Below are 26,726 nucleotides of genomic sequence, written 5' to 3' on the forward strand. Positions count from 1 at the left end.
TAGAACTGAGTTAATGGTGGTTGGAAAGAGAAATAGCATAAGAAACTTTGGTGAAATTTAAAGAGACATAAATAACAACTCTGTCCAATATCTAATAAAGTTTGTGATCTAAGCGTATCTCTTGACTATAACTTGTTTTTAAATGGCCAAATAAATAATGTAGTAAAATCTGCTGTATATTATCCTGAGAAACATTGTTTTTATAAAGAAGTACCTGGATAAACATTCTGTGAAGAAACTTGTTATAAACTGTGTAATTTCCAGCATTGACTACTGTAACTCCATCTACTACAATTTACCAAAAGTGCAACTTAAATTACAAAACATAGTAAACAGAGGAGAAAGACTGATAAAAGGATCACTCCTATAATAACTAATTTACATGGCTGCCTATTAAAGCAAGAATTGAGTTCAAAATATGCACAATAATCCATTAAGTTATCAGAACCAGACGTCCAAAATAGCTATGAGAATTGCTCTATATTGTGTAGCCAACAAATTGTGTTGACATGAGAATAGTTACAGATGGTTTCAAATTATTCGAACCTAGATATGCGTACTGTAGGCTCCATAGCATTTACATATGCGGCCCCTAGACTATGAAATAAACTCCCATTAGACATTCGAAAGACTGTAGATATCAACTTTCAAGAGGAAACTGTAGACTTTCTTGTTCTCAAAGTGCTTCAATGGTGGGGATTTCACAATAAACGAACAATGTGCGGCGTGAAATGTTGAGTGCTTTCAAACGAACGTGATAAATTTACTGTGGAGGTTCTATAGAGAGTAGGGTTCCTCTGCTGTTTAGGACCAGAAAAGTAGCCCTTAAAAGTAAAGTAATTTTCCCACTATAGAATAAGCCGTTGAGTTTTTGAATAGTCGTAAATGCCAGTAATTAGTTATTTCTTTGTACTAAATGTCATTTTACATGAAAACCGGTCCCTTGATGGAATATTCAATGTCGAATAACTCTTAAAGCTATGAGAGCTGCATTCATGGGATATCAGTGTTTTTCTTGTAATTACTACTTAGTTTGGTATAAGAAAGCAAGAGCCAGGTTTAGATACCAAATCAAAAAACTAAGTACAGTCTTAGGTAAACTTTATATCCAAAATCAATTAGAAGGCTAACCTAATGGAAGTCTGGAGAAAAAAAAAAGAAAGATTAGCGGTAAACATATACCTTTACCATCACCCATAACTGAATGTAAGATTCAAATGTTACAAACTTCAGAGATTGCAAGTGAAGAATTTGCAAATTACTTTTCAAAAATCTCTTAAAAAATCCTACATCTATGCATTACCAACAACGTATACAAGAAGAGAATTGCCCTCTCGACTTTGGAGCTATAGGAATGGAATTATATAATTTGGCTTTTAGCGTGAAAGAGCTTTTGTCAGCCTTATCTACATGTAATGATTTGGATCCTGGAATTGATAATATCACTTATTCAGTTATCAATGATTTACCCATAGAAACTAAATTGTCTTTACTCGGTATCATCAATAGAATTTTGAAAGAATTTATTTCTAAATATTTGGAGCATCCTGTAATTTTAGCCTTTTTGAAACTTGGAAAAGATGACAAAATAATGACCAACTATCGGCCGATTGCATTAACATCTTGTGTATGTAAATCGATGAAAAAATTGTGAAAGTATGATTGCTATGGGTTTTAGAACAGAAAGGGGTTATTAATCCATAAGAGTGTGGCTTCCGAGAAATGTGATCCTGCATTGATGTTCTGTCGAGATTTAGATGCATCAATTTGTGAAGCTTTTACCTGAAAAACGCATCATATATCCATTTTTTTTACCCTCTTAATCAGAGAATGCCTTAAGTCATTGAGCTTCAGGCAATAGGGCTCTCGAACTTGGGGAAACTGCTCCCCAGTTCGAATCTAAATTTCTCTCTCTCTCTCTCTCTCTCTCTCTCTCTCTCTCTCTCTCTCTCTCTCTCTCTCATATTTCTTCCTCTTAATATTACTTTCTTAATATTACTTTGACCTTCTCCTAATTTTGTAAACTTTCTCTTGTGTTGCTATCCCAACTCTGATTAAATTTCCCATATATATGTATATATATATATATGTATATATTATATATATATATATAGTCCATTTTTATAATGTCGTGGATGTATCTACGGCCGTTATTGTCTCTGGCGTGGATGTTTCTACATCCGTTATTGCTGCCTGCTTTGATGAATGGGAGGTGGTGTCACGGTTGGGAGGTGTTTGCGCTCAAAGCTATATGTAAGAGTATTGGATGATGTCAGCCATCACAAAGATGGGTTCGACCTTTTTGGCGGAACTTTTCTCAAGTGTTTTGTCTTCGGAATCCAGGGGGATCCAATGCTTGAGGTAGGACTCGGCTTTTTGCCGGAAGCCCATCATTACAGATATGGGGAGAATGATTCCATAGGTTCCTGGTCTCATTCCTAACAGGAGGGTTCAGCTTACATCTGTACCTCTATATCTGTTTTGGTGCTATCCTTCAGGTAGGGTATGTAGTGGACTATCTGGGAAGTCTATTCTCATTGTTCCAATAGTGGAGAGTGCAAATTTCCTTTCCAACGTGATGCCTTAATGTTTTCAAGCAGGTGAATGAAACAATTTTAAATCTCACATTATCCTTTTATTTTTTCCTATGGATTTTTCTGACAACCCCCCCCCCCCCTCCCCTGGATATGCTGACTTGCCTCCGACACTGTTGACGACCTCTGACAATACATTTAAAGAAAATTCGGTTGACGACTTAGGAACTAAAAAGGACTATTCTTTGAACATTCGAAAAAAGGGTAAACTGGGCAACACAGGAAAATTGAAAACCCTGCATGTTACCCAAATCCCATTAGAAGCTAATTATGATGTGCTACATGAAATATTTGAATGCTACAGATTAATAAGATAAATTAGAATGAAACTTCAAGATGGTAAATGGAATTCTTGGTTATTTAATTGTCATGAATAAGCATTCTATACAAGTTGTAACATTATTAATATTAAAGTAGGTAATATGAGTATTAAAGGTGCTCTGTGTGATGGGGGTACCTAAAGATCTGGATGTCTACAGACCAGTAGACTGGACTGATAAAGACATATAAATAGTTATGCCATCCCAAAGAAAGCCAAAACCACCAATGTGGATTTTTGCTCCATCTACAGGAGGTACAGAAAATTATTTTAGGATCTGCAAATCTCTTCAGATGAAGGTAGGAACAATTGCACCTGGAGATATATCTTTATTCTGTAAGAAAAGTTGCTTGATAAAGGCCAAGTCATACACACAGTCTGTTCTATTGTCCAATTTAAAGACAGAAAATGATCATATAAAATTGGACTTCTAACCCCATCTAAACTTTAGCTATGGACGGGGAGCGATTTTCAATAAGGATACCCCCAGATGCTAAACCCTAGATGAGGATGGGGGCTTAGGGATTAGCAGCTGTGCTCTAATGAACAGTGGGAACTACTTTCCCACTGGACCTCGGTGCCCAGCTGTCGATCCAACTAAATCCGTAGGCACTTTCTCTCTTACTTTTGGTTATTTCCTTTTTTCTCCCATCTCTTTCTTTTGTGCTCGATATTGTTGACGACTTTGGCATGTTCGATTATACTTTGGCTGCTGCTTTGAATTTGGCACAGTGTGGGATGGACGGCGTTCCATCTCAACCTGTGCCAATTTAGATGCCATCACCCTCTGACAGACCCCATTGGGTGCAGACCAAGTCTGTTAAAGAGTCGGGTCCCAGCGATCCGGTTTTAAGTCACCCATATTTGCGGGTAATAGGTAATGCCAGGCATTGGAGTCGCCGGTGGGAGGGGCTAACTACCCCCACTGACTAGTGTACACCCACCTAAAGAGAGGCAGCCCCTCTCTAATAGAGGACTGGTCCCTGCTGAAGCCTCTTCTCGTGTTGGGCCACATGGAATAGGAGGACTGACATCCTCCGATAAGAGGTGGATAACCTGGCTTGCTCATACCAAAAAACCCACCCCTCTGTTGACGACCTGGAAAATACAAACATGGACCTCGGTACAGACACCCCCCAGATGCTGAAGCCTTGATGAGGATGGGGAGCTGGACTCTAATGAACAGTGGGAACTACTTTCCCACTGGACCTCGGTGCCCAACTGTTGATCCAAGTGAATCAATCGGCACTTTCTCTTTTCCTTTTGGTTATTTCTTTTTTTCTCCCGTCTCTTCCTTTTGGGCTCAATATTATTGACGACTTTGGCTTGTTTGATTATGCTTTGGCTACTTCTTCGGATTTGGCACAGTGTGGGATGGACGGCATTCCATCTCGACCTGTGTCAATTTAGACGCCATCACCCTCAGGCAGACCCCACTGGGTGCAGACCAAGTCTGTTAAGAGTCGGGTCCCAGTGATCCTGTTGTAAGACACCCATATTTGTGGGTAATGGGTAACGCCAGGCATTGGATTCGCCTGTGGAAGGGGCTAACCACCCCCACTGACCAGTGTACGCCCACCTTAAGAGAGGCAGCCCCTCTCTAATAGAGGAGTGGTCCCCGCTAAAGCCTCTTCTCGTGGTGGGCCACATGGGATAGGAGGACTGAGATCCTACGATACGAGGTGGATAACCCGGCTTGCCTTATAAAGAAAAACCAACCCCTCTGTTGACGACCTGGAAAATATAAACATGGACCTTGGTACAGACAGCTCCAACTCAGGTTCTAATATTGTTACATTAGAACCTTATTCACATCATGTGAATGATAAGAAAAGACTAGAAAAAAGAGAGATAGAGAGTGAGAAATGATGACAGTACAGAAAAATATAGAAAAGTAGTAGTAGTACCTGGTCACTATGAAGTAGTGAATTGAGGAATTTTTTATTTTAGAATTTGAAAATGGAAGACATGAACGTATAAATGTTTTTAAAGCTAACAGGGAAATAGTTGCTATATGTGGAGGGCAGCCAAAAATTTGACCCCAGGGAAATGGAAGTCTCTTAATAGAGACACTATCCCCATTACAAGGTGAAAGTTTAAAAACACTTACAACACTGGATGGTCATAGTGTAAAATTTGTTTCGCTCCCTACTTTCAACCAGAGTAGAGGTGTGATATATGATCCAGAATTGCTGGATATAGAGGAAAAAGAAATTGAGGATGAACTGAAAAGTCAAGGAGTAGTTAAAGTTGTCAGAATGAGAAGAGAGATGGAAAACAACGTATTCCTCTTGCTACTTTGATTATAACATTTGATCAATGCAGATTACCAAATGTTATCAAAGCTGGTTGGCTATCTTTGAAGGTAAAACCATATATCCCTTCACCATTGTGATGTTGTTATTGCCAAATGTATGGCAATTTAAGCCAGAAATGCAAGGAAAAACTAAATAATAAGCCAGCTGTTTGTGCCAACTGGGCAAAAAGTACATGTAGTGGGCATGGGCATAGAAAACCCTAATTGCATATATTGTGGGGAAGCACACCCAGCTACATCTAAAAGCTGCATCAAGTTTATTTTTGAAAAAGAAATTCAGGCCATTAGGACCATGGAAAGGGTAACGTTTAAAGAGGCTCGTAAAAGAGCTCTTGAAAAGCAGATAATACCAGGGCAACCTTTTTCAATGGTTCTGAAGAAAAACTTGCCAAACCACACAGACGAAAATTATATTTCTACTTCTAAGATAAAGAAACAAATGAAAGTAGTTAAAGAGGTTGAAAGTCCCATCGAAAATCTGTATCAAGATATATTTAAAGATCTGAAAGTTATTCAAAAGCCAACTACTCCGATTCTAAACAATAGTACAAACCTCTCTCAGACCGTGTCCTTCCCTGATCTGATGGAGGTTCCGCTTGAAACCAATTTACCTGGTGAATCTGTAGTTGGGAGGGTGCAAAAACCTGACAGACCACAACCTTTTAATAGAAAAAGATAGAGACCTCCATTTCTCTCGCCTCCTACCATAAGAAACATTAAAGTCACGACTGCAAATAAATATAGTATCTTGTCTGCTGATGTTTCTGATCAACTAGAAGGTAAATTGAACCAATCAAAAATTCAAGTTGAGGTCCACCATTCTTCTCAACAATTAGATCAAAAGGACACAAAGAAAAAGAGGAACATAAAACCCACTATATCAAGATCCTCTCTAGAGATACCACCGGGAAATATTGTTAGATCAAATATTGCCATTAGGAAGACTTCATCTAAGGTGTCTTTTAAGAAATAAACCATGAATTTTTCCTCCATTTTGCAATGGAATTTCCAGTGTTTAAGGGCGAAATATGAACAACATAAGCTCCTCATACGTGAGCACTCCCCTATAACTGTATGTCTACAAGAAAGCAAGCTCGATGCTAATACTCCTTGTCCTCGAGAGTATGTTAGCTATAGGACACCATATGATCAACGAGCAGGGAGCCATGGGGGAAGCCTTAAATACGTTCGTCGATATGTTCCCCAAATATCTTTGTCTATCTGTACCCCTCTGCAGGCAGTGGTTGTACTGATTGATATAGTTAGAAAATACACAATCTATTCTCTTTTCTTGCCTCCAAATGATAACATCTCATATGATAATATAGTAGAGGTGATTAAACAACTCCCACAACCTTTTCTATTACTAGGAGATCTTAATAGTAGAAATCCTTTATGGGGTGATGTTTTGGCAAATGCAAGGGGTAATATTATATCATCAATTTTGGAGAATGAAGATGTAGGACTCCTGAATACAGGAGAGCCCACACACTTTCATGTCCAGACAGGTACCTTGCCCAGCATTGACCTATCAGTTGCAAGCTCTAACAGTCTTCTAGATTGTATTTGGAGAACATTAGATGATTGGGATACTAATGATCATGCACCAATCATTATAATTACCAACAATGGTCCATCTTTACAGAGATCGCCACGATGGAGTCTTGATAAGGCAGACTGGGATAGATTTCGGGAGTTAAGTAAAATTGAAGGAAATACAGAACAGTTTGAAAGTGTTGATGATGCCATAGACTGACTTAATGAAACTCTTCACACAGCAGGAGTCAATTCCATTCCCAAAACAACAGGGATATTCAAACGACGACCAGTCCCGTTGTGGTCATCAGAAGTAACTACCCTGCACAGAGCCACAAAAAAGTCTTTAACTCGATTGTGCATGCGCCGTACTGAGGAGAATTTAGTAATATACAAGAAATGTAGAGCACAGTTCCGTTGTGCCATGAAAGAAGCTAGGCGCCAGTCTTGGATGTCATTTGTTTCCTCCATTAACAGTAGAACACCACCATCTGCTGTGTGGAGGAAAGTAAAAAAGATAGCTGGCAAATTCACCCCAAACCCACCACCAGTGTTAAAGGTAAATGGCCAGTATACGACTGGAGCAACCGAAGTTAGCAATGCCCTGGCTGACCATTTTTCAAATGTATCGTGCAAGTTTGAAGCAGCTCCTGGTCACCAGTATAGGAGCATTGAAGAAAAGAAAGTTTTAAATTTCCTAACAAGAAAGCAAGTCATACAATTCTCCTTTTACTGAAAGAGAATTTGATTCTGCTCTTGCTACGTGTAACGATACAGCCCCTGGACCTGATGGAATTCCATATGCTATGATTAAACATGTACATTTTAATACATAGTTGTTTATTTTAAGCATTTTTAATAGAATGTGGCATGATCATAGTTATCCAAGTGTTTGGGAACTAGCCATTATTTTAGCCTTTTTAAAACCCGGTAATGAAAAGTTTTTAGCAGCAAATTATAGGCCAATTGCATTGACATGTTGTTTATGCAAAATCATAGAGAAGATGGTCAATGTTAGACTGATGTGGTACCTGGAAAAGAAGGGCATTTTATCACCCATTCAATGTGGATTCAGAAAAATTCACTCGGAGACTGATGTGCTGATACGACTTGAGTCCTCCATTTGTGAACCCTTTGCTTCCAAACAGCACCATGTGACAGTCTTTTTTGATCTTGAAAGGGCATATGATACCACATGGAGATTAGGTATACTTAAAAGAATCCATGAGTTTGGATTAAGAGGAGAGCTACCATATTTATTCAGTCATTTCTTTCACATAGAGTTTTTCAAGTGAGAGTTGTGGAAACTATCAGAGAGTAAATACCAGGAAGGAGGAGTTCCTCAGGGTAGTGTGCTGAGTGTAACCCTTTTTGCACTAGCAATTAATGGGATATCCTCATTCGTGATGTTCTCACAACATTATTTGTGGATGATATCCCCATATCATTTGCTGGAACTAGAATGGCAATGGTTGAGAGAAAAATACAACTCTCTATTGACAAAATTATCCAGTGGGCCGATATGAATGGATTTAAGTTCTCGTTAAATAAAACTACAATTGTCCATTTCTGTTGTACATCCAGACCCGGATACATACATCAAAGGTCAACGGATCTCATGTCCATGTGAAGCTAAATTTTTACGGTTGATATTTGATTGTAGGCTTACATGAGTTTCTCACTTAAAAGCATTAAAAGCAAAATGTCTTGAGGCTCTGAATCTTTTAAAAGTATTGTCCCAAACATCATGGGGGCAGCACCGCAATACTATTTCAAAATCATACAAGTCCATGATTTTATCCAAAATTAGTTATGGATGCAAAAATATTAGATTTTATACATCATGCTGGTATTAGATTGTCCACTGGAGCATTTAGAACCTCACTAATCACAATTCTCCTTGTTGATGCTGGGGAGTTTCCTCTAGACCTTTAGCGAGTGTCCTCTATTATTCGGTATTGGTTTAGATTGCAAAGACTCCCTAATTCTTTAGCCTTTCAGACTTCAAGCCTTGTAAAGCACTCAACATACTTTGAGTTGCACCTAAAATCTCCTCAACCTTTTGGGTTTCGGGTGAAACAATTATTAAACAATCTGGATATAATTAGAATTCAGGTGCTTCCATTCAAGGTATCATAAATGTCTCAATGGAAATTATCTAACCTATCTTTTTGTAAATACTTTAATGGAATATGACTGACATAGAATCCAGGTGTCTTTTTATGGAACATGTTGCAGAACATAGGGTATCGACTTTTATATATACTGATGGCTCCAAATCTGATGCTGGCGTTGGATTTGGAGTACAAGTAATGATTTTAATTGTAGAGGTGCACTTCCTCTAACAGCTTCCATATTTACTGCTGAACTATATGGCATACTAACCGCTATTGAGAAAATGGCTTTGGAAAAGGAGGGTAATTTTACAATTTTTAGTGATGCAAGGAGTGTTTTTCAAGCTTTAGATGTTTTTGATTATAGTAACAATCTAGTTTTAAAGATTTTAGAATAGCTTTTTTATTATTGGACGGAGAGGTATAATAGTTCGGTTTTGTTGGGTTCCAGCCCATGAAGGTGTGTTTGGGAATGAGACGGCAGATTTACTGGCGAAGAATGCGGCATCTGAGTTGGTACCAAGGAGGTATCCCATTCCCTGTAATGACTTCCTACCTTGCCTCAAGAAATTGGTTTGTAATAAATGGCAATAACACTGGGTTAGTCTAGATGGCAATAAAAGTGGGAAGTAACAAATGTCATAATACCTTGGAGGTATAACATGATACCCCGAAAACGGGAGACGGCCTTTCGTGTCCTTATTGGTCACACTTGGTTGACACACGAGTTTTTGCTGAAGGGCCAACATCAACCGTATTGTGAGGACTTTATTACCTTTAACAGTGAGGCATTTGTTGACCGAATGCCCTAATTAAAATAACTTTAGAAATAGATATCTGTTTGAGGCTTGAGGTGAAGAGGGCAGGTTTATCCTTACCAAGATTCTTGGACATGATGTGTCCTACTATACGAGCGGTATTTTTAGATTTATTTCAGAAGAAGGTCTTCTAAAAACTACTTAACTATTATTATGACATTAACTTTTATGGTTTTAATTGAATTCTCTTTTATTTTTCATATATAATAAATGGTATCGGCGTCAATGACCTTAGATCTTAGGATGCCAGAAAACTTTCAATCAGTCAATCAATTACAACAGAGCAGATGGCTGTGTCCGTAGAGTATAGTTTTCTGTAAGCAGATTGGTTATCAGCCAAAGCTTCTATTACTTCTAAGTGGCTGAATATTTGTTCAAGAATTACATATTCAAGCACTTTTGAGACAAAGGATAGATTTGAAATAGGTCTATATGAGCTTAATTCCTGGTAGTCCAGTGCATTTTTCAGAACTGGTGTGACTATAGCCATTTTCTCAGATTTAGGAAAATTACATTCATCAATGCATGCATTTGCTATTCTCATTATTATTTCGGCTAGACTAGAAAAGTCTCTCTCTCCAATTACTTCGGATATTGGCATAGGATTGATCGTGCAGTTTGTTTTCTTTGCTCTCTTGATAATTCTGGTGATGTCATCTTGTGTTATGTTTTTAAATCATATTAATTTTGTCTTTGTGCCTGGTGTATCATTAATCTGATGTTGAGTATTTACAAATGACCTGGTTATATTTTCAATTTTGTTTCTAAAGAATACTAGAAAATTATTTGCTAGTTCCTGGTCACTGTATCCATCAGGTAGCTTCTTTTCTTTCACAAATTAATTCAGGAAAAAGTAGGAACTATTACTCCAGCAGATGTATCTCGTTTTGGAAAAAAAATAGTTACCTTATCCATGCCAAATCAAGCACACAATCCGTAAAATTGTCCAACCTAAATACAATTAATGATCATATTATGTTAGATGTCCAACCCCACCAAACTTTTAGTTCCGGAAGGGGAGTAGTTTTTAACAAACATTTATATGGCCATGTGTCCATTAAATGTATGGAAAGTACACAAAGTCCCAGGTACATCAATGATTAACCTTACTTTCCAGGATGCTGATGTACCTTTCCATATTACTATTGAAAATTAATGATTAAAGTACGACCATTCAAGCAGTAGCCACAGCAATGTTTTAATTCTTTTAAATTTGGGTACCCATCCAAAGTTTGCAAAAATGAAACAATGTGTGGTATTTGCTCCAAATTTTACCATGGAGAATGTGGACTTGAGGTCAGTTGTTTAAATTGCAACTTGAATCATAAATCCACTGACAGGATGTGCGAGCTGAATAAGTTGGAAGTAGCTACCCTCAACAAATCATATTTAGAACATATAAGTGTGGGTCATGCAAAAAAACTATTAAATAGATCATATAGCTATGCTAAGGCATTAAAATCAAACCCACCTAGTACTGCCAATAGTTAAAAAAAAAAGAAATATATCATCTGATAAAAACCTGAATGATGAGGTAAACATATTACCTCCTGAGGCTTTGCCACTGTGTATTAACAATTAGGCATTGCCTATCTCTGTACAACCTTCGTCTCCTAATAAAAAAAATAATACAAAACTCTCTCAGGCCATGTCCTTGTCTGATTTGATGGAAGTTCCATTTAAAAACAACTTACCTGATGCACCTATAGTGGGAAAGGTGCAAAATCCTAGAACCTCGCCATCTATTAATCCTAAAAGAGAGAGACCTCTATCACATGGCTAATGGGAAGACGTCATCCAAAAGTTCTTCCAATAAATAAAGCATAGTTTTTTCCTCCATTTATCAATGGAATTGTCAGGATTTAAGGGCCAAATATGAAGAACTTAAGCTCTTAATTTAGAGCATTTCCCCATAATTATATGTGGACAGGAGAGCAAGATTGATGCTAATACCTCTTGTCCTCATGAATATATTAGCTATAGGAAACCATACGATCGCCGAGTAGGGAGTCATGGCGGAAGCCTCTTATACGTTCGTCGAGATGTTTCACAAATACTCTTATCTATTCCTACTCCTCTGTATATGATAATTTAGTAGAGGTGATTCAACAACACTCAACCTATTCTTTTGCTTGTAGATATGAATGGTAGACATGTTTTGTGGGGTGATGTTTTAGCAAACACCAGGGGCAATATTACATCATCAATTTTGGAAAACGAGGATGTCGGACCCCTTACTATAGGAGAGCCCCCACACTTCCATGTTCATACAGGTACCTTGTCATGCATTGACCTTTCAAGCTCTAACTGCCTTCTTGTTTTCGATTGGAGGACATTAGATGATTGACATACTAGTGATCATGCATCAATCATTATAAACACCAACAATGGTCCAACTTTACAAAGATTGACACGATGGAATCTTGACAATGCAGACTGGGTTAAATTAAGTGAGCTAAGCGAAATTGAGGGAAGTGCAGAACAGTTTGAAAGTATTTATGATGCCATAGATCTACTGAAAGGAACTCTCCCAACATCGCGAGTCAATTCAATTTAAAAAACCACAGGATTATTCAAACAACGACCAGTTCTTTGGTGGTCTGCAGAATTAACTGTCTTGCACAGAGCCATCAGAAAATCTGACTAGATTGCGTAGACGACGTACTGAGGAGAATTTAATAACATATAAAAGTGTAGAGCACAGTTCCATCATGCCATGAAATAAGGTAGGTTCTAATCTTGGGTATCTTCTTTTTCCTCAGTCAACAGCGGAACACCGCCATCTTCTGTGTGGAGGAAAAAGAAGATGATTTCCGACAAATTTACCCCAAACCCACTACCAGTGTTGAAGGAGAACGGTCTGTATGTAACTGAAGCAAATTATGTTAGCAATGCTCTGGCTAATCATTTTTCAAATGTATCATGCAAGTGTGAGGGAGCTTCTGGTCACCAGTATAGGAATATTGAAGAAAAGAAAATTTTAAATTTTGCAACATGAAGGGAAGAGTCATATAATTCTCCTTTTACTGAAAAAGAATTCGATTTCGCACTTGCTAATTGTAATGATACAGCCCCTGGACCTCATCGAATTCCATATGTACTGATTGAACATTTACATTTTAATACAAAGTTATTTATTTTAAGCATTATTAATAGAATGTCATAATCATAGTTAACCAAGATTTTGGGAACTAGCCATTATTTTAGCCTTTTCAAAACCCGGTAAAGACAAGTATTTAGCAGACAACTATCGACCAATTGCATTGACATCTTGATTTTGTAAAATCATGGAGAAGATGGTCAATGCAAGACTGATATGGTACCTTGAAAAGTAGGGTATTTTATCACCATCCTCAAGTCATTCCTCAGGATGTTCTCTCAACATTATTAGTAGATGATGTCTCAATATCATTTGCTGGAACTAGAATGGCAATGGCTGAGGGAAGAATACAACTCTATTGACAAAGTTATCCTGTGGGCCGATATGAATGGATTTAGGTTCTCGACAAGTAAAACTGCTATTGTCCATTTTTGTCATTTCCCTAGAGTACATCCAGACCCAGATATATACATTAAAGGTCAATGGATACCATGTGTAAGTGAGCTAAATATTTAGGTTTGATATTTGATTTTATGCTTACATGGGTTTCTCACTTAAAAGCGTTAAAAGCTATATGGGTCGATGCTCTGAATATTTTTAAAATATTGTCCCATACATCATGGGCTAGACCGCAATACTATTTCAAAAGGCTTTGATTTTTTCCAAAATTAGTTATGGTTGTGAAATACACTGGTCAGCCACCCCAAGCCGGTTAAAGATATTAGATTCAATACATCATGCTGGTATTAGATTGTCCACAGGAGCGTTTAGAACCTCTCCTATCCCAAGTCTCCTTGTTGATGCGGGAGAGTTACCTCTAGACCTTTACCAAATGTGTACTTTTGTTCGGTATTGGTTTAGATTGCAAAGATTCCCTAATTCTTTAGCCTTTCAGACTGCAAGCCATGTAAAGCACTCAACATACTTTGAGTTACACCCAAAATCTCAACAACCTTATGGCTTCCGGGTGAAAATTATTAAACGGTCTTCATGTAATTAGAATTAAGGTGCTTCCATTCAAGGTATCATCAACGCTTCCATGGAAATTACCAGAGGTATCTTTTTGTAAGTATTTTATTGGAGTTAAGAAGAATATGACTGACTTAGAATCCAGGTCTCTTTTTATGGAACATGTTGTATAACATAAGGAATTTTCTCACAAAAATCCTAAGGGTATATCCAAAATGGCCAATCATGCTGCTTCAACTTGTAAGAAAGTCCCACAAGCCGGTTCACTGCCTTTCACTTCGTTGTTGGAGACTATTTAGCATCTCCTCCGTGAGAGAGGCTTTTCGGGACCGACTGCAAAACAACTTTCCCGATAGCTCTGAAAGTCTACTGCAGCGATATGCCAAGTAAATTTTTCACCACTCTAGGCTACTATTACCCAGATTGCCGACTTACTGTTGTTCTTGAGGAATGAGAATGCCCTTTCAGTCATTTTAGTGAAGGGCTACCACTTGCCCTTGAGCCAGGTTTTCAGACTGAAAGGGCTTGATATCTCCTCTTCATGGGAAGCTTCTGCTTTCATAGAAAGCTTTTTAAAGATTTGCCCTCCTCGAGAGCTCGGGCCCCTTTCCTGAGATATGACAAAGGTTCTTATGTCCTTGAAAAGAGCCCCTTATGAACCCATGTATAAAGCTTTAGACAGGGATTTACCCTAAAGACTGTCTTTCTCCTTGCCCTATCTTCAACCAAGAGAGTAAGTGAACTATAGGGTCTGTCGCACCTAATGTCACTTCCCAAAGGGTGGAAGGAACTATCCCATTCGTTGATTCCCAAGTTTGTGGACAAAACTCAAAATCTGGTTGTTGATGGTTTTAGACTTGAATCTTTCATGATATAATCTCTCAAAGTAACTGATAACCCGGATGACCTTTTACAGTGTTCCATTAAGAGTAGTCAGAAAGTATTTATAAAGAACTGCCTATTTTAGACTCAAGATCCCAAACTTATTTGTTTGTACAGACTGCTCTCATTTATGAGAACATATAAATCCTTAGGCAAAGCGTGGCTATAGACCCCCTTGAGCACATGATATCCGTAGTCTTGCTACAACCCTAGTATTCCAAAAGAACTACTCAGTAGCCCAAGTTCTCAGAGCTGGTGTCTGGAAAAGACCAAAAACTATTACAAACCAGTAAGTGAAGGATTGTACTAAAAAATCTTTAGATAACTTTTTCTTTAGGTCCTATTGTTTCAGCCTAACAAATAGTCTAGTCTTTGCTCTTACAGGGCATCTTTTTTTTTTTTTTTACTAAAGCATCAGTTATTCTCTGTATTATAAGGGTATGAAATATTGATCAAGTCTGCTTGTACTCAGTAGACATATCTGGAGCTCTTTCTGAGACCACACCCTAATGAAGGTAAGAGTTACATGTCTTATGAATAAGTATTTAGGATACACTGATTTTTTTGATGTGTAATGTTCCTATGTCTTTATTTTGGTCTTAGACGGGATCTAAAAGTATTGGATACTAAGCCTTCCCTCTTTGAGGTAGTTGAAGGGCCCCTACATATCCACTTTTGACTTTTTTCATACCTTGACATACTTGTAACAGTCAGAGTAAATACCTGTTAACTGAGGCTTCCCCAATAACTAAGCAAGACTCCCATTTAAATGACTCGGAAGTTTGCATCCGCGTAAGAATAAACTACACATTTTAAAAACAATTTAAATTTTTCCTAGCTATACACAACTGATCCATTTAAGCAAAGGTCCCACCTCAACGCCCCACAAGTCTTTGATCAGGATAGAGTGATGCCTGTTGCGCAGCAGAGCATAACATTGCCGTGCAATGGGGATGCTAAGCAACCAGTTATGATGCAACTGAACCCTTTTATTTCTTTTTTTGTTTGGTCATAGAAAACAGAACTAAGAGTAAGCCATTTAAATCACGCAGGGATGTATGGCAAGGAAAAATACAGATTGTTTTTAAAATTTGTAGTATTTTGAACTTTGTATTTTTTTGAATATGTATGCAGTAGTATATATTTAAAAGAAGTGCTATTTCATTTTTGTTTCATTATATAAGCTATCATATGAAGTATGTTTGACCAATACTAGTTGACAATTGGCACTAGCCAAGAACTAACAAAGCGAAATCATAAAATCTATTTTGATATTATATCCCAGTCTTAGTGCTGGTCATTAATAGCTTATATCATCATAATCATCATCTCCTTTTACGCCTTGTTGTAAAGGGCCTTAGTTAAATTTCGCCATTTGCAGCTATCTTGAGCCTTTATTTCAATACTTCTCCACTCATCATCTCCCACTTCACGTTTCATGGTTCTCAGCCATGTAGGCCAGGGTCTTTCAAATTTCTAGTGCCTTGTGGAGCCCAATTAAATGTTTGGCGATCTAATCTCTCTTGGGGAATGCGAAGAGCATGCCCAAACTATCTCCTCCTACCCTTCACCTTAATCCCATCCACATATGACACTTTAGTAATCTCTCGTACAGTTTAATTTCTAATCCTGTCATGCCATTTAACTCCCAATATTCTTGAGGGCTTTGTTCTCAAATTTACTAAATCTGTTGGAGATTGTTCCATTGTCATACGATGACCTAATTCCATACAGTAGCACAGATCTCACTAAATTGACATATAGCCTGCTTTTTATATGTAATTTCAGGCAATTTGATTTCCAAATTTTACCTAACCTAGCCATTGTCTAATTTGCTTTTTTAATCTTTCTCTACACTCCAGTTCTAATGACCCAGCTTTTGAGATCATAGTTCCTAAATACTTGAATGATTCTACCTCATTAATCCTTTCTCCTTCTAATGGTATTTCATCTTCCATTGCATATTCCGTTCTCATCATCTCCGTCTTTCTTCTATTTATCTTGAGCCCAATCTCGTGTGATATTTCATGCCTTCTGCTAAGCAAGCCTTGCAAATCCTGATGTGTTCTGTTCATAAGAACTGCACCATCGGCATACTCTGGGTCAGCTAATTTCTTATCACCAATCCAGTCCAATCTTTCTCCACCATATCCACCTGTTCTATGCATTATCCTCCAATAACATACTGTATAATCTTCACTAATCGTTCCATAATGTTACACGAAGAACCTCATGTTACTTCCACTGAAATAACTGAAATAAAGAAATATGGTTTTCCAGAGATGGTATGTGGTATTTGAATTAATTTCCTTTATTTGTAAACTATGTAATAAAGCTGAATTTATATTTTTATAAGAAAACTTATTATCTTTGGGAGACAATTTAAAATCTAAATTGTTAAATGATATATGGGTTTGAATAATGAAAGTGGTTATAGAGGTGTGAATTTTATGAATGTTGGAAGTGTTTTTTTTTTATATATTTTCTCTCTTCTTTGTGAACAGGTGCAAGCTCAACAAGGATTTGGAATATGCTCTATCTGACTGCATAAAAATGGAAGATGTTAACTACACCATTCAGAGTCTTGGAGATATCTTGTCAGGTATTATCTTTATGGGCAATAAGTTTATATAATTCATTCAATAGATGATTACCTCTCAATTTCCATAGATTCTCTAAATTCTGTTGTATATCTCTCAATGATGATAATAGGAATTAAAAATTTTACTTATAACAAATTGAGTAGTAATATAATCCATATAAATTGAAACTGTTTGTTTCTTGATGTATCACACAAAACCAACTATTAAAGCCTCTGTGTTTTTTGATTGAGGATACACTCGAGATGAATTTTCCATTCTTGTACTTTATTTTTGTATTCTTTTAATTTATTTGTTTTCTAATGTTCTTATTTATTCTAATTTATTATTTAGTAGACAGTCTGCCCCACATATCTGCAAGTGGTTATATATAGCCTAACTGTTATCATTGTTTTAAATTATTAAAGAATATTTTCTTAGTAAACTGTTTTTTGGTAAAAATTTCTTAATTGCCTGCCACTCGTCCTTCCACTTACTCACCAGCAACTTATCTCTGCCCATCAACAAATTACCCCTTTTCTACCCGCAATCTATTATTGTTACCATGCATCTTGTATTGCACGTGTTTGCATAAAAGTTTATCTGTGTAAGGAAAGATTATTTCATTACCTTAGCCCGCCCCCCCATGCTGAAGTTTTGACAAGGATGGGGGGCTTAGGGATTACCAGCTGGGCTCTAATAAACGGTGGAAACTGCTTTCCCACTGGACCTTGGTGCTCAATTGTTAATCCAACTAAATTAGTCTGCACTTTCTCCTTTCTTTTGATTTATTCTCCCATCACTTCCTCTTGGCCATGAACTTGTTGACGACTTTGGCTTGTATGACTTTGGTTTTGACTGCTTCTTTGGATTTGGCACAGGGTGGGATGGATGGCATACTATCTCAACCTGTAAAAATCTAGATGCCATCACCCTCTGGCAGACCCCATTGGATGCAGAGATTAGTCTGTTTAGAGTGAGGCTCCAGTTATCCGGTTTTAAGTCGCCCATATTTGCGGCTAATGGATGACACTAGGCATTGGAGTCGTCGGTGGGAGGGGCTAACTACCCCCACTGACCAGTGTATGCCCAACTAAAGAGAGACAGCCCCTCTCTAATAGAGGACTGGTCCGCGCTGAAGCCTCTTCTCGTGTTGGGCCACATGGGACAGGAGGACTGACATCCTTCGATAAGAGGTGGATGACCCAGCTTGCTTCTTTAGAAATAACACCTCTGTTGACGACCTGGAAACTAAAAGGACTATTCTGCTAATGCTCTAAAGCAAAGTATTTTGGGAGACATGGAGAATTTGTGAATCCTTCATGTCACTCAAATTCCCATAGAAACTAATTAGTATGTGCTGTATAAATCATTTCAATGTTATGGTCATAACAAAGAAATTAGAATGAGCCTTGAAGGTGTCAAATGGGATTCATGGATATTAAAATCAATAATTTGAACATCAAGGGTGCTCTTTGCGATGGGGTACCTAAGTATCTACATATATACAAACCTGCAGATTGGATTGATAAAGGTATAGAGGTAGTTGTACCTTTCCAGAGAAAGCCAAAACCACCAAAGTGGCTTATTGTTCAGTCAAAAAGGGATTACAGGAAATTATTTCAAGATATGTAAATTTCTTCAAAAGAAAGTAGGTACTATTGCACCAGGAGATATATCTTGATTTGGAAAGAAGAGTTTCCTCATAAGTGTCTAACCAGAAACACAATCTGTTATATTTTGCAATTTAAATACAGAGAATGATGACATAAATCTGGATGTGAAAACCCATCTAAACTTCAGTTACGGAAGGGGAGTAGAGACTTATGAGTTTACAGAGGAGGAGATATTGGCCATGTGTCCTTTCACTGTGTGGAAAGTACATTAAGTCCGTGGCGCGTCAATGATTATCCTGACATTCCAGGATGCTGATGTGCCTTTCCACATTTACCTAGGAAATGAACGGATTAACATTCGAACTTTTAAGCAAAAGCCGCTGCAATGTTTTAATTGTTTAAGATATGGACATTCATGTAAAGTTTGCAAGATTGATAAGATGTTTAGTACTTTCTCCAATGTTCACCATGGAGAATTTACACTAGAGGCCAATTGTATAAACTGGTATTTGAATCATAAATATACTGATAGGAGCTGCCAGCAATTTAAGTTAGAAGTGACTGCTCTCAATATGACATTATCGAACACGTAAGTGTTGGGCATGCCAAGAGACCATTGAGTAAATCAACAAGTTATGCAAAGGTATTGAAATCCCGAGGAAAAATGAGGCAGTAGACATCCAATCCACCTATTAATGCCTGTATTCCCAAGAAAAGAAATTCGCCATCTTCTGATAAAATTCTGCAAGATAAGGCAAGAATATCACCTAAGGCTTTGCTCACCTTTATTAAACCTTTGTCTCCCACTACAAAGGATAATACTAACCTCTCTAAGGGTATATCTTTGCCTGACTTTGATGGAGGTTTCACATAAAACCTAGTTATCAGGTGCAACTGTAGTGGGGATAACACCAGAACCTGTCAATAGGAAAAGAGAGAGACCTCCATCTCTCTCATCCCCATTCATTGAAAACACCAAAGTTTTAATATCAAATAGATATGGTGTTCTGTCTGTTGATATTTCAGATCAACAGGAAAACTTCTTGAATCAATCAAAAATTCAGGTTGAGGTCCACCACCCCACACAAGAATTAGGAAAAAAAGAAAACTGAAAAGGCCAATATAAAACCTAACTTATCAAGACCCACAGTTAATAAGCCTACAAAAAATATTGTCAAATCAAAAGCTGTCAATGGGAAGACTTCATCTAAGATGTCTTCCAGAAAATAATACATAGTTTCCTCCTCCATTTTGCAATGGAATTGTCAGGGTTTTAAGGGCCAAATATGAAGAACTTAAGCTGTTAATTCACGAGCATTCCCCATAATTGTATGTCTACAAGAGAGCAAGCTTGATGTTAATACTCGTTGTCCTCTCGAATATGTTAGTTATAGGACACCAAATGATCACCGAGTAGGGAGCCATGGCTGAAGCCTCTTATACGTTCATCGAGATGATCCACAAATACCCTTATCTATTCATACACCTCTGCAGGCAGTGGTTGTACAGATTGATATAGGGATAAAATATGCAATCTGCTCTCTGTACTTTCCTCAAAATGATAACATATCGTATGATGATTTTGTATAGGTGATTTAACAGCCCCCTCAACCTTTTCTTTTAATTGGAGATTTGAATGGTAGACATCCTTTGTGGGGGTGATCTTCGAGCAAACACCAGGGGCAATATTATATCATCAATTTAGGAAAACGAGGATGTCTGACTCCTTAATACAGGAGTGCCCACACACTTCCATGTTCAGACAGGTACCTTGTCATGCATTGACCTTTCAATTGCAAGCTCTAACTGCCCTCTTGATTTCGATTGGGGAACATTAAATAATTGGCATACAAGTGATCATGTACCAATCATTATAAACACCAACAATGGTCCACCTTTACAAAGATCGCCACAATGGAATCTTGACAAGGCGGACTGGGTTAAATTTTGTGAGCTAAGTAAAATCGAGAGGAGTGCAGAACAGTTTGAAAGTATTCATGATGCCATAGACCTACTGAATGGAACTCTTCATACAGCTGGAGTCAATTTCATTCCCAAAACCAAAGGATTATTTAAATGACTATCAGTCCCGTGGTGGTCTTCAGAATTAACTTGCACAGAGCCACCAGAAAATCTTTTGACTAGATTGCGTAGACGCCGTACTGAGGAAAATTTGATAACATACAAAAAGAGTAGAGCAAAGTTCTGTCGTGCCATGAAAAAAAGCTTGGCACCCTTCTATGGTATCTTTTGTTTCCTTAGTCAACAGTAGAACACCATTTTCTGTATCAAGGAAAATAAAAAAGATTGCTGGCCAATTTACCCCAAACCCACGACCAGTGTTAAAGGTGAACGGTCAGTATGCGACTGAAGCAAATGATGCATTGAAGAAAAGAAAATTTTAAATTTTGCAACCGGAAGAGAAGTCATATAATTTTCCTTTTACTGAAAGATTATTTGATTCCGCACTTTCTAATTGTATTGATAGAGCCCCAGGACCCGATGGAATTCCATCTGCACTGATTAAACATGTACATTTTAATACAAAATTAGTTATTTTAAGGATTATTAATAGAAAATGGCATGATCATAGTTATCCAAGGTTTTTGGAACTAGCCATTATTTTAGCCTTTTTAAAACCTGGTAAGGACAGGTTTTTAGCAGCAAACTATAGAAAATTGTTTACGTAAAAGCATGGAGAAGATGGTCAATGCAAGACTGATGTGGTACCTTGAAAAGAAGGGTAGTTTATCACCTATTCAGTGTGGATTCGGAAAAAAACATTCTAAGACTGATGTGTTGACACGACTTGAGTCCTCTATTTGTAAAGTCTTTGCTTTCAAACAGTACCATGTGACAGTCTTTTTTTACCCTGAAAAGGCATATGATACTACATGGAGATATGGTATACTTGAAACCATTCATGAATTGGGATTAAGAAGAGAGCTACCACTGTTTATCCACTCATTTCTGTCATAAAGTTTTTCACGTGAGAGTTGGGGAAATTTTACTAGAGAGTAGATGTCAGGAAGGGGAGTTCCTCAGGGTAGTGTGCTGAGTGTAACCCTGTTTTCACTAGCAATTAATGCGATATCCTCAGTCATTCCCGGGATGTTCTCATAACACTATTTGTGGATGATCTCTCCATATCATTTGCTGGAGCTAAAATGGCAATGGTTGGGAGAAAACTACAACTCGCAATTGATAAAATTATTCAGTGGGTTGATATGAAAGGGTCTAAGTTTTCAACAAGCAAAACTACTATTGTCCATTTCTGTCGTATCCGGGGATTACATCCAGACTCGGATATATACATGAAAGGTTAACGGATCCCATGTGTAGTGGAAGCTAAATTTTTACGATTGATTTTTTATTGTAGATTGACATGGGTTCCCCACTTAAAGGCGTTAGAAGCTAAATGTCTTGAGGTTCTAAATTTTTTAAAAGTATTGTCCCATACATCATGGGGGGCATACTGCAAACTATTTTAAAATTATACATGTCCTTAATTTTTTTCAGAAATTAGTTATGGATGTGAAATATACTCCTCAGCCACCCTAAGCTGTTTAAGGATATTAGATTCTATACATTATGCTGGTATTAGATTGTCCACTGGAGTGTTTAGAACCTCACCTATCCCAGGTCTCCTTGTTGATGCTGGAGAGTTACCTTTAGACCTTTACCGAATGTCCTCTATTATTCGGTATTGATTTAGCTTGCAAAGATTCTAATTCTATAGTTTTTTCAGATGGCAAGCCTTGTAAGGGACTCGACATACTTTTGAGTTGCACCCAAAATCTCCTCAACCTTATGGCTTCCGGGTGAAACAATTATTAAACATTCTTGATATAAGTAGAAGTAAGGTTCTTCCATTTAAGATATCCTTAACCCTTCCATAGAAATTACTAGAAATAACATTTTTAAATGTTTTATTGGTGTTAAATAAAACTTGACTGAATTAGAAGCCGAGTCTCTTTTCATGGAACATGTTGAAGATCATAATGAATCAACTTTTATATATACTGATGGCTTCAAATCTGATGCTGGCATTGGATTTGGTGGAGTATATAGTAGTTCATTTATCTGTAGAGGTGCACTTCCTGATGGCTCTAAATCTGATGCTGGCATTGCATTTGGTGGAGTATATAGTTGTTCTTTTATCTGTAGAGGTGCACTTCCTCCAATATCTTCCATTTAACTGCTGAATTATATGGCATACCAACCGCTGTTTAGAAAATAGCATTAAAAAATTAGGGTAATTTTACCATTTACAGTAATTTAAGAAGTGTTCTTAAGCTTTGGAAGGTTCTAAATCTAGTAACCCTTTAGTTATAAAGATTTTAGAGTGACTTTTGATTATTGGCCTAAAAGGTATAACAGTTCAATTTTGTTGGGTTCCGGCACACATAGGTGTGTCTGTAAACAAAGAGGCAGATTCACTGGCAAAAAGTGCTACAGCCGAGTTGATACCAAGAAAGGTATCCGATTCTTTTTAATGATTTTTTTACCAGCAATTAAGAATTTTATTTTTAGCAATTGTCAACAGCATTGAGATAGTTTAACCGAAAATAAGATGAGAGAAATTGGGATTGTTTCATCCCCTTGGAGATATAATGGGATGCCCCGAAAGTGGGAGACTACTCTTTGTCGTCTCCTCATTGGTCACATTCGGAAGAGACACAAGTTTCTGCTGGCTGGCCAACGCCAACCATATTGCGACAACTGTTTAATATCCTTGACAGTAAGGTATTTGTTGACTGAATGTCCCACATAAAGCACAGAAAGAAATAGATATCTGTTTGAGGCTCGTGGTGAAGATGGCAGGTTCATCCTTGCCAATATCCTTGGACATGATGTCTCTTTGCTAGTGGCATTTTTAAATTTATATCAGAAGCAGGTCTTCTTAATGCTATTTAACTTTTATAACATATTTGCTTTTCTGGTTTTAATTAAATATTTTTTTTAATCTTTATTTATAGTAAACAATATCGGCGTCAATGACCTTCAATGTCAGGATGCCAGAGAACTTCAAATCAATCAATCAATCATTACCTTAGTCTACTGGAAACAGCATAGCCTCTCAGATCTCTTTTGGGTTGAGATTTGAGATTTGATGGAAAGGCCAAATGATTTTCGCAGGTGTTATCTCTTGTGGGTTTGATAGAAAAAAAAAGGAAACTTGTTTTCTATAGGGACCTTAAAGAATATAAGAATGAATCTTTAAATTGGAAATTGTTTTTGATAAATAGAAAGAGATACATACTGTACAAATATTGTTATTACACTCTCCACTGCCAAAATGAAATGTATAGTACATAATAGTAATAATTGAAGAGGCTTTCAGCTTAGATTGTGAGGACAAGACAAGACATCCTTATTGTAGTTACTGTACTGTCAAGGAAATCTAGTCACATTCAATAAGTAAGAAATGCTCTGATAAATTCAGTTGATGTAATTTAAGAATTATCAACGTTAAAGGAGAGTTTTCATCTACAGACAAGGGAGCATCAGGCCCATATTCACCTAAATCGGCGTATGAGAAGGAGATTACAACCACAGGAAAAGTTTTAATTGGAACAAAATGAGCCTTTTAGTTTTGATAAAAGGTTAACAGAACATACACCCACGAAAGCACAAAACAATTTCTCCAGTTTAAAGTGTGGCAACGTTGCAGCAGGTTACATGGTCATACCACTCATTATCTACCCAGTAAAGAGGCGTAGTCTCTTGAAAAACAAGAATAATTTCCTATTTTTTCTACTCAACAAGACATGTTGTTACGATCTCAAAATTGTTACAGGTTCTTTTAATAAGTAAAATAAATGTATACAATAACAATCAACATTGAAACATGGGAAATAAATATAAAAAGAAACTCACAAAAATACACGACACGTTTAGTCACAAACTTGCAAAGAAAACTAATATCACTTCTTCGGTTGCTTTATCCGACAAATCAAATCAATCAAAACACCAACAGAAAAGGGTAACAGTCAGTAAGGTAGAAATACTTAAGGAATATATTTTTGCAGCTGCTGAGACGATGGTGGTATGGAGACTTCAGGCTTGAGAATGTAGCAGAAGGGCGGCTGAAGTTCAGACGAAACAGGCACGATGACCGGATTGGAAGACGACACAAAAGGGTGGCATCAAGAAGGGACATCAGAGATCTTCTTCCAAGAATTCGATGATACTGTTGAAGTAAGGCTTGAGAACGTAGCAGAAGGGCGGCTGAAGTTCAGACGAAACAGGCACGATGACCGGATTGGAAGACATCACAAAAGGGTGCCATCAAGAAGGAACATCAGAGGTCTTCTTCCATGAATTTGATGATAGTGTTGAACTAAGGTAGGCTGTAGGCAGTGTTGGCTACTTCTCGTCACAAGCAGGGAGGCTGGCTGCTTCAATTTGTCTCTTCTTCTTGGCCATAACAGGATATTTTGGAGATAGGCTTTTGTTGTCTGAAGGGAAAGTTAGAATCTGGCTATATCAGAATTCTGGTCTTCTCTGTTTCTTATCTCACTAGGACTTGGATATTATCTACTTCGGACATAGTTCCTCTCTTGTCTTATGTCCTGTTCTATCTCTCTTGGACATTCTCTTCTTGAAGTTTATATACCCATGTATGGGCGGAGTTAATTACAGTGGGCAGTGGTCATCTCCATAGAAGGCGTTCTTTTTAACAATTCTGCATCTCTATTGGCTTCCTCAAAAACGTCCACTTCGTTCACACCATGGAAGCTTCTAGAAGAAATTTCTGATGCAATCTGGACCACGTGTTAAGTCGTAAGAAAAGGGCAGCACGTGTCCTGTCATGATGACATATATCCTAAACAATGATTTCCCTCAGGCTCGGTTTCTCAAAATATGCTGACAGTCGAGGCTTGGTTTACTTCCAAAAGGTTGTCGACAATGAAGTGATGACAGGATTACCCAAACAGGGCCATAGTCGAATCCCGTCTCTCCTCACTGCTCACACGGGAATAGATATTTTTGTCTTTTATAATATCCTTTTAAAAGTATTATGTCTACCCATGACACGTGTCATTGCTAACATTCTTTAAATAGAATTTTTATATCTCATTCTTGGAGTGAAAGCTTATTTAGAATTGGAAGGTTTGCCTTTCACGGAATTTGCCTTGATTGAGAATGGTATAAAAATCACGACATTTTCATTGAAAGTGAGAACATGTGTTAAATTTCTACCTCCTGTAATGCATGTGTATTTCATACACTAGTATATGGTAATCCAATTCTCTCCCTCTCTCTCTCTCTCTCTCTCTCTCTCTCTCTCTCTCTCAGCCATTTAATGACAGCCATTGCTTGTAGCTGTGGCCTCTTTTACATAATGCAGGTACTTATGTGCAGTTTTTGGTAGACACTGGTGCTTTCCATTCACTTCTATCAGTGTCACTCTCCAGGACATGACGTAGTCATTATAAGCCTGCCGACATTTAACTTGGTTGTTGCCTATGGATCTTGGATCCCTACCCATGGGTACAAGACTCTTGCACTATCGTTTGGGAGCGCCAAATACCATTATTTATTGTTCCCAACGTAACATTGCCAATAATTGGTGCAGATTTTCTTGCTGGTTTCCACCCCCTTGTTGATGTAGCACATTGATGTTTAGTCAACGTGGACACATACTCATCAACACCTCTTCACTCCGCCCCCTCCAACCTCGCATTCCACAACAGGGCACCTATGGATTTCTATGCCCAACTCCTCTCGTTGTACCCAGATGTCCTCCTACCAGAACTTTGCCAATCTTCTACATTTACAGCTAAATACGGTATTTATCACTATATCAAGACGATGGGGTCCCCTGTGTTTGGCCGATTCGGGCATCATAAATTGAAATATTAAGTAGGAATTTGTT

General features: G+C 37.6%; 1 protein-coding gene across 1 annotated transcript in view; it reads left to right on the forward strand.

The window, feature by feature from the left end:
• Nucleotides 1-26,726, forward strand: part of LOC137641382 (RING finger protein 17-like) — a 1,982,860-nt gene that overhangs the window by 916,374 nt on the left and 1,039,760 nt on the right. The window contains exon 11 of the mRNA XM_068373901.1: nt 17,154-17,251. Within this exon, the coding sequence (XP_068230002.1) occupies nt 17,154-17,251 (98 nt within the window). The remainder of the gene's footprint in view (nt 1-17,153; nt 17,252-26,726) is intronic.

This window comes from Palaemon carinicauda, chromosome 5, assembly GCF_036898095.1.
Source record: "Palaemon carinicauda isolate YSFRI2023 chromosome 5, ASM3689809v2, whole genome shotgun sequence".
NCBI lineage: Eukaryota > Metazoa > Arthropoda > Malacostraca > Decapoda > Palaemonidae > Palaemon > Palaemon carinicauda.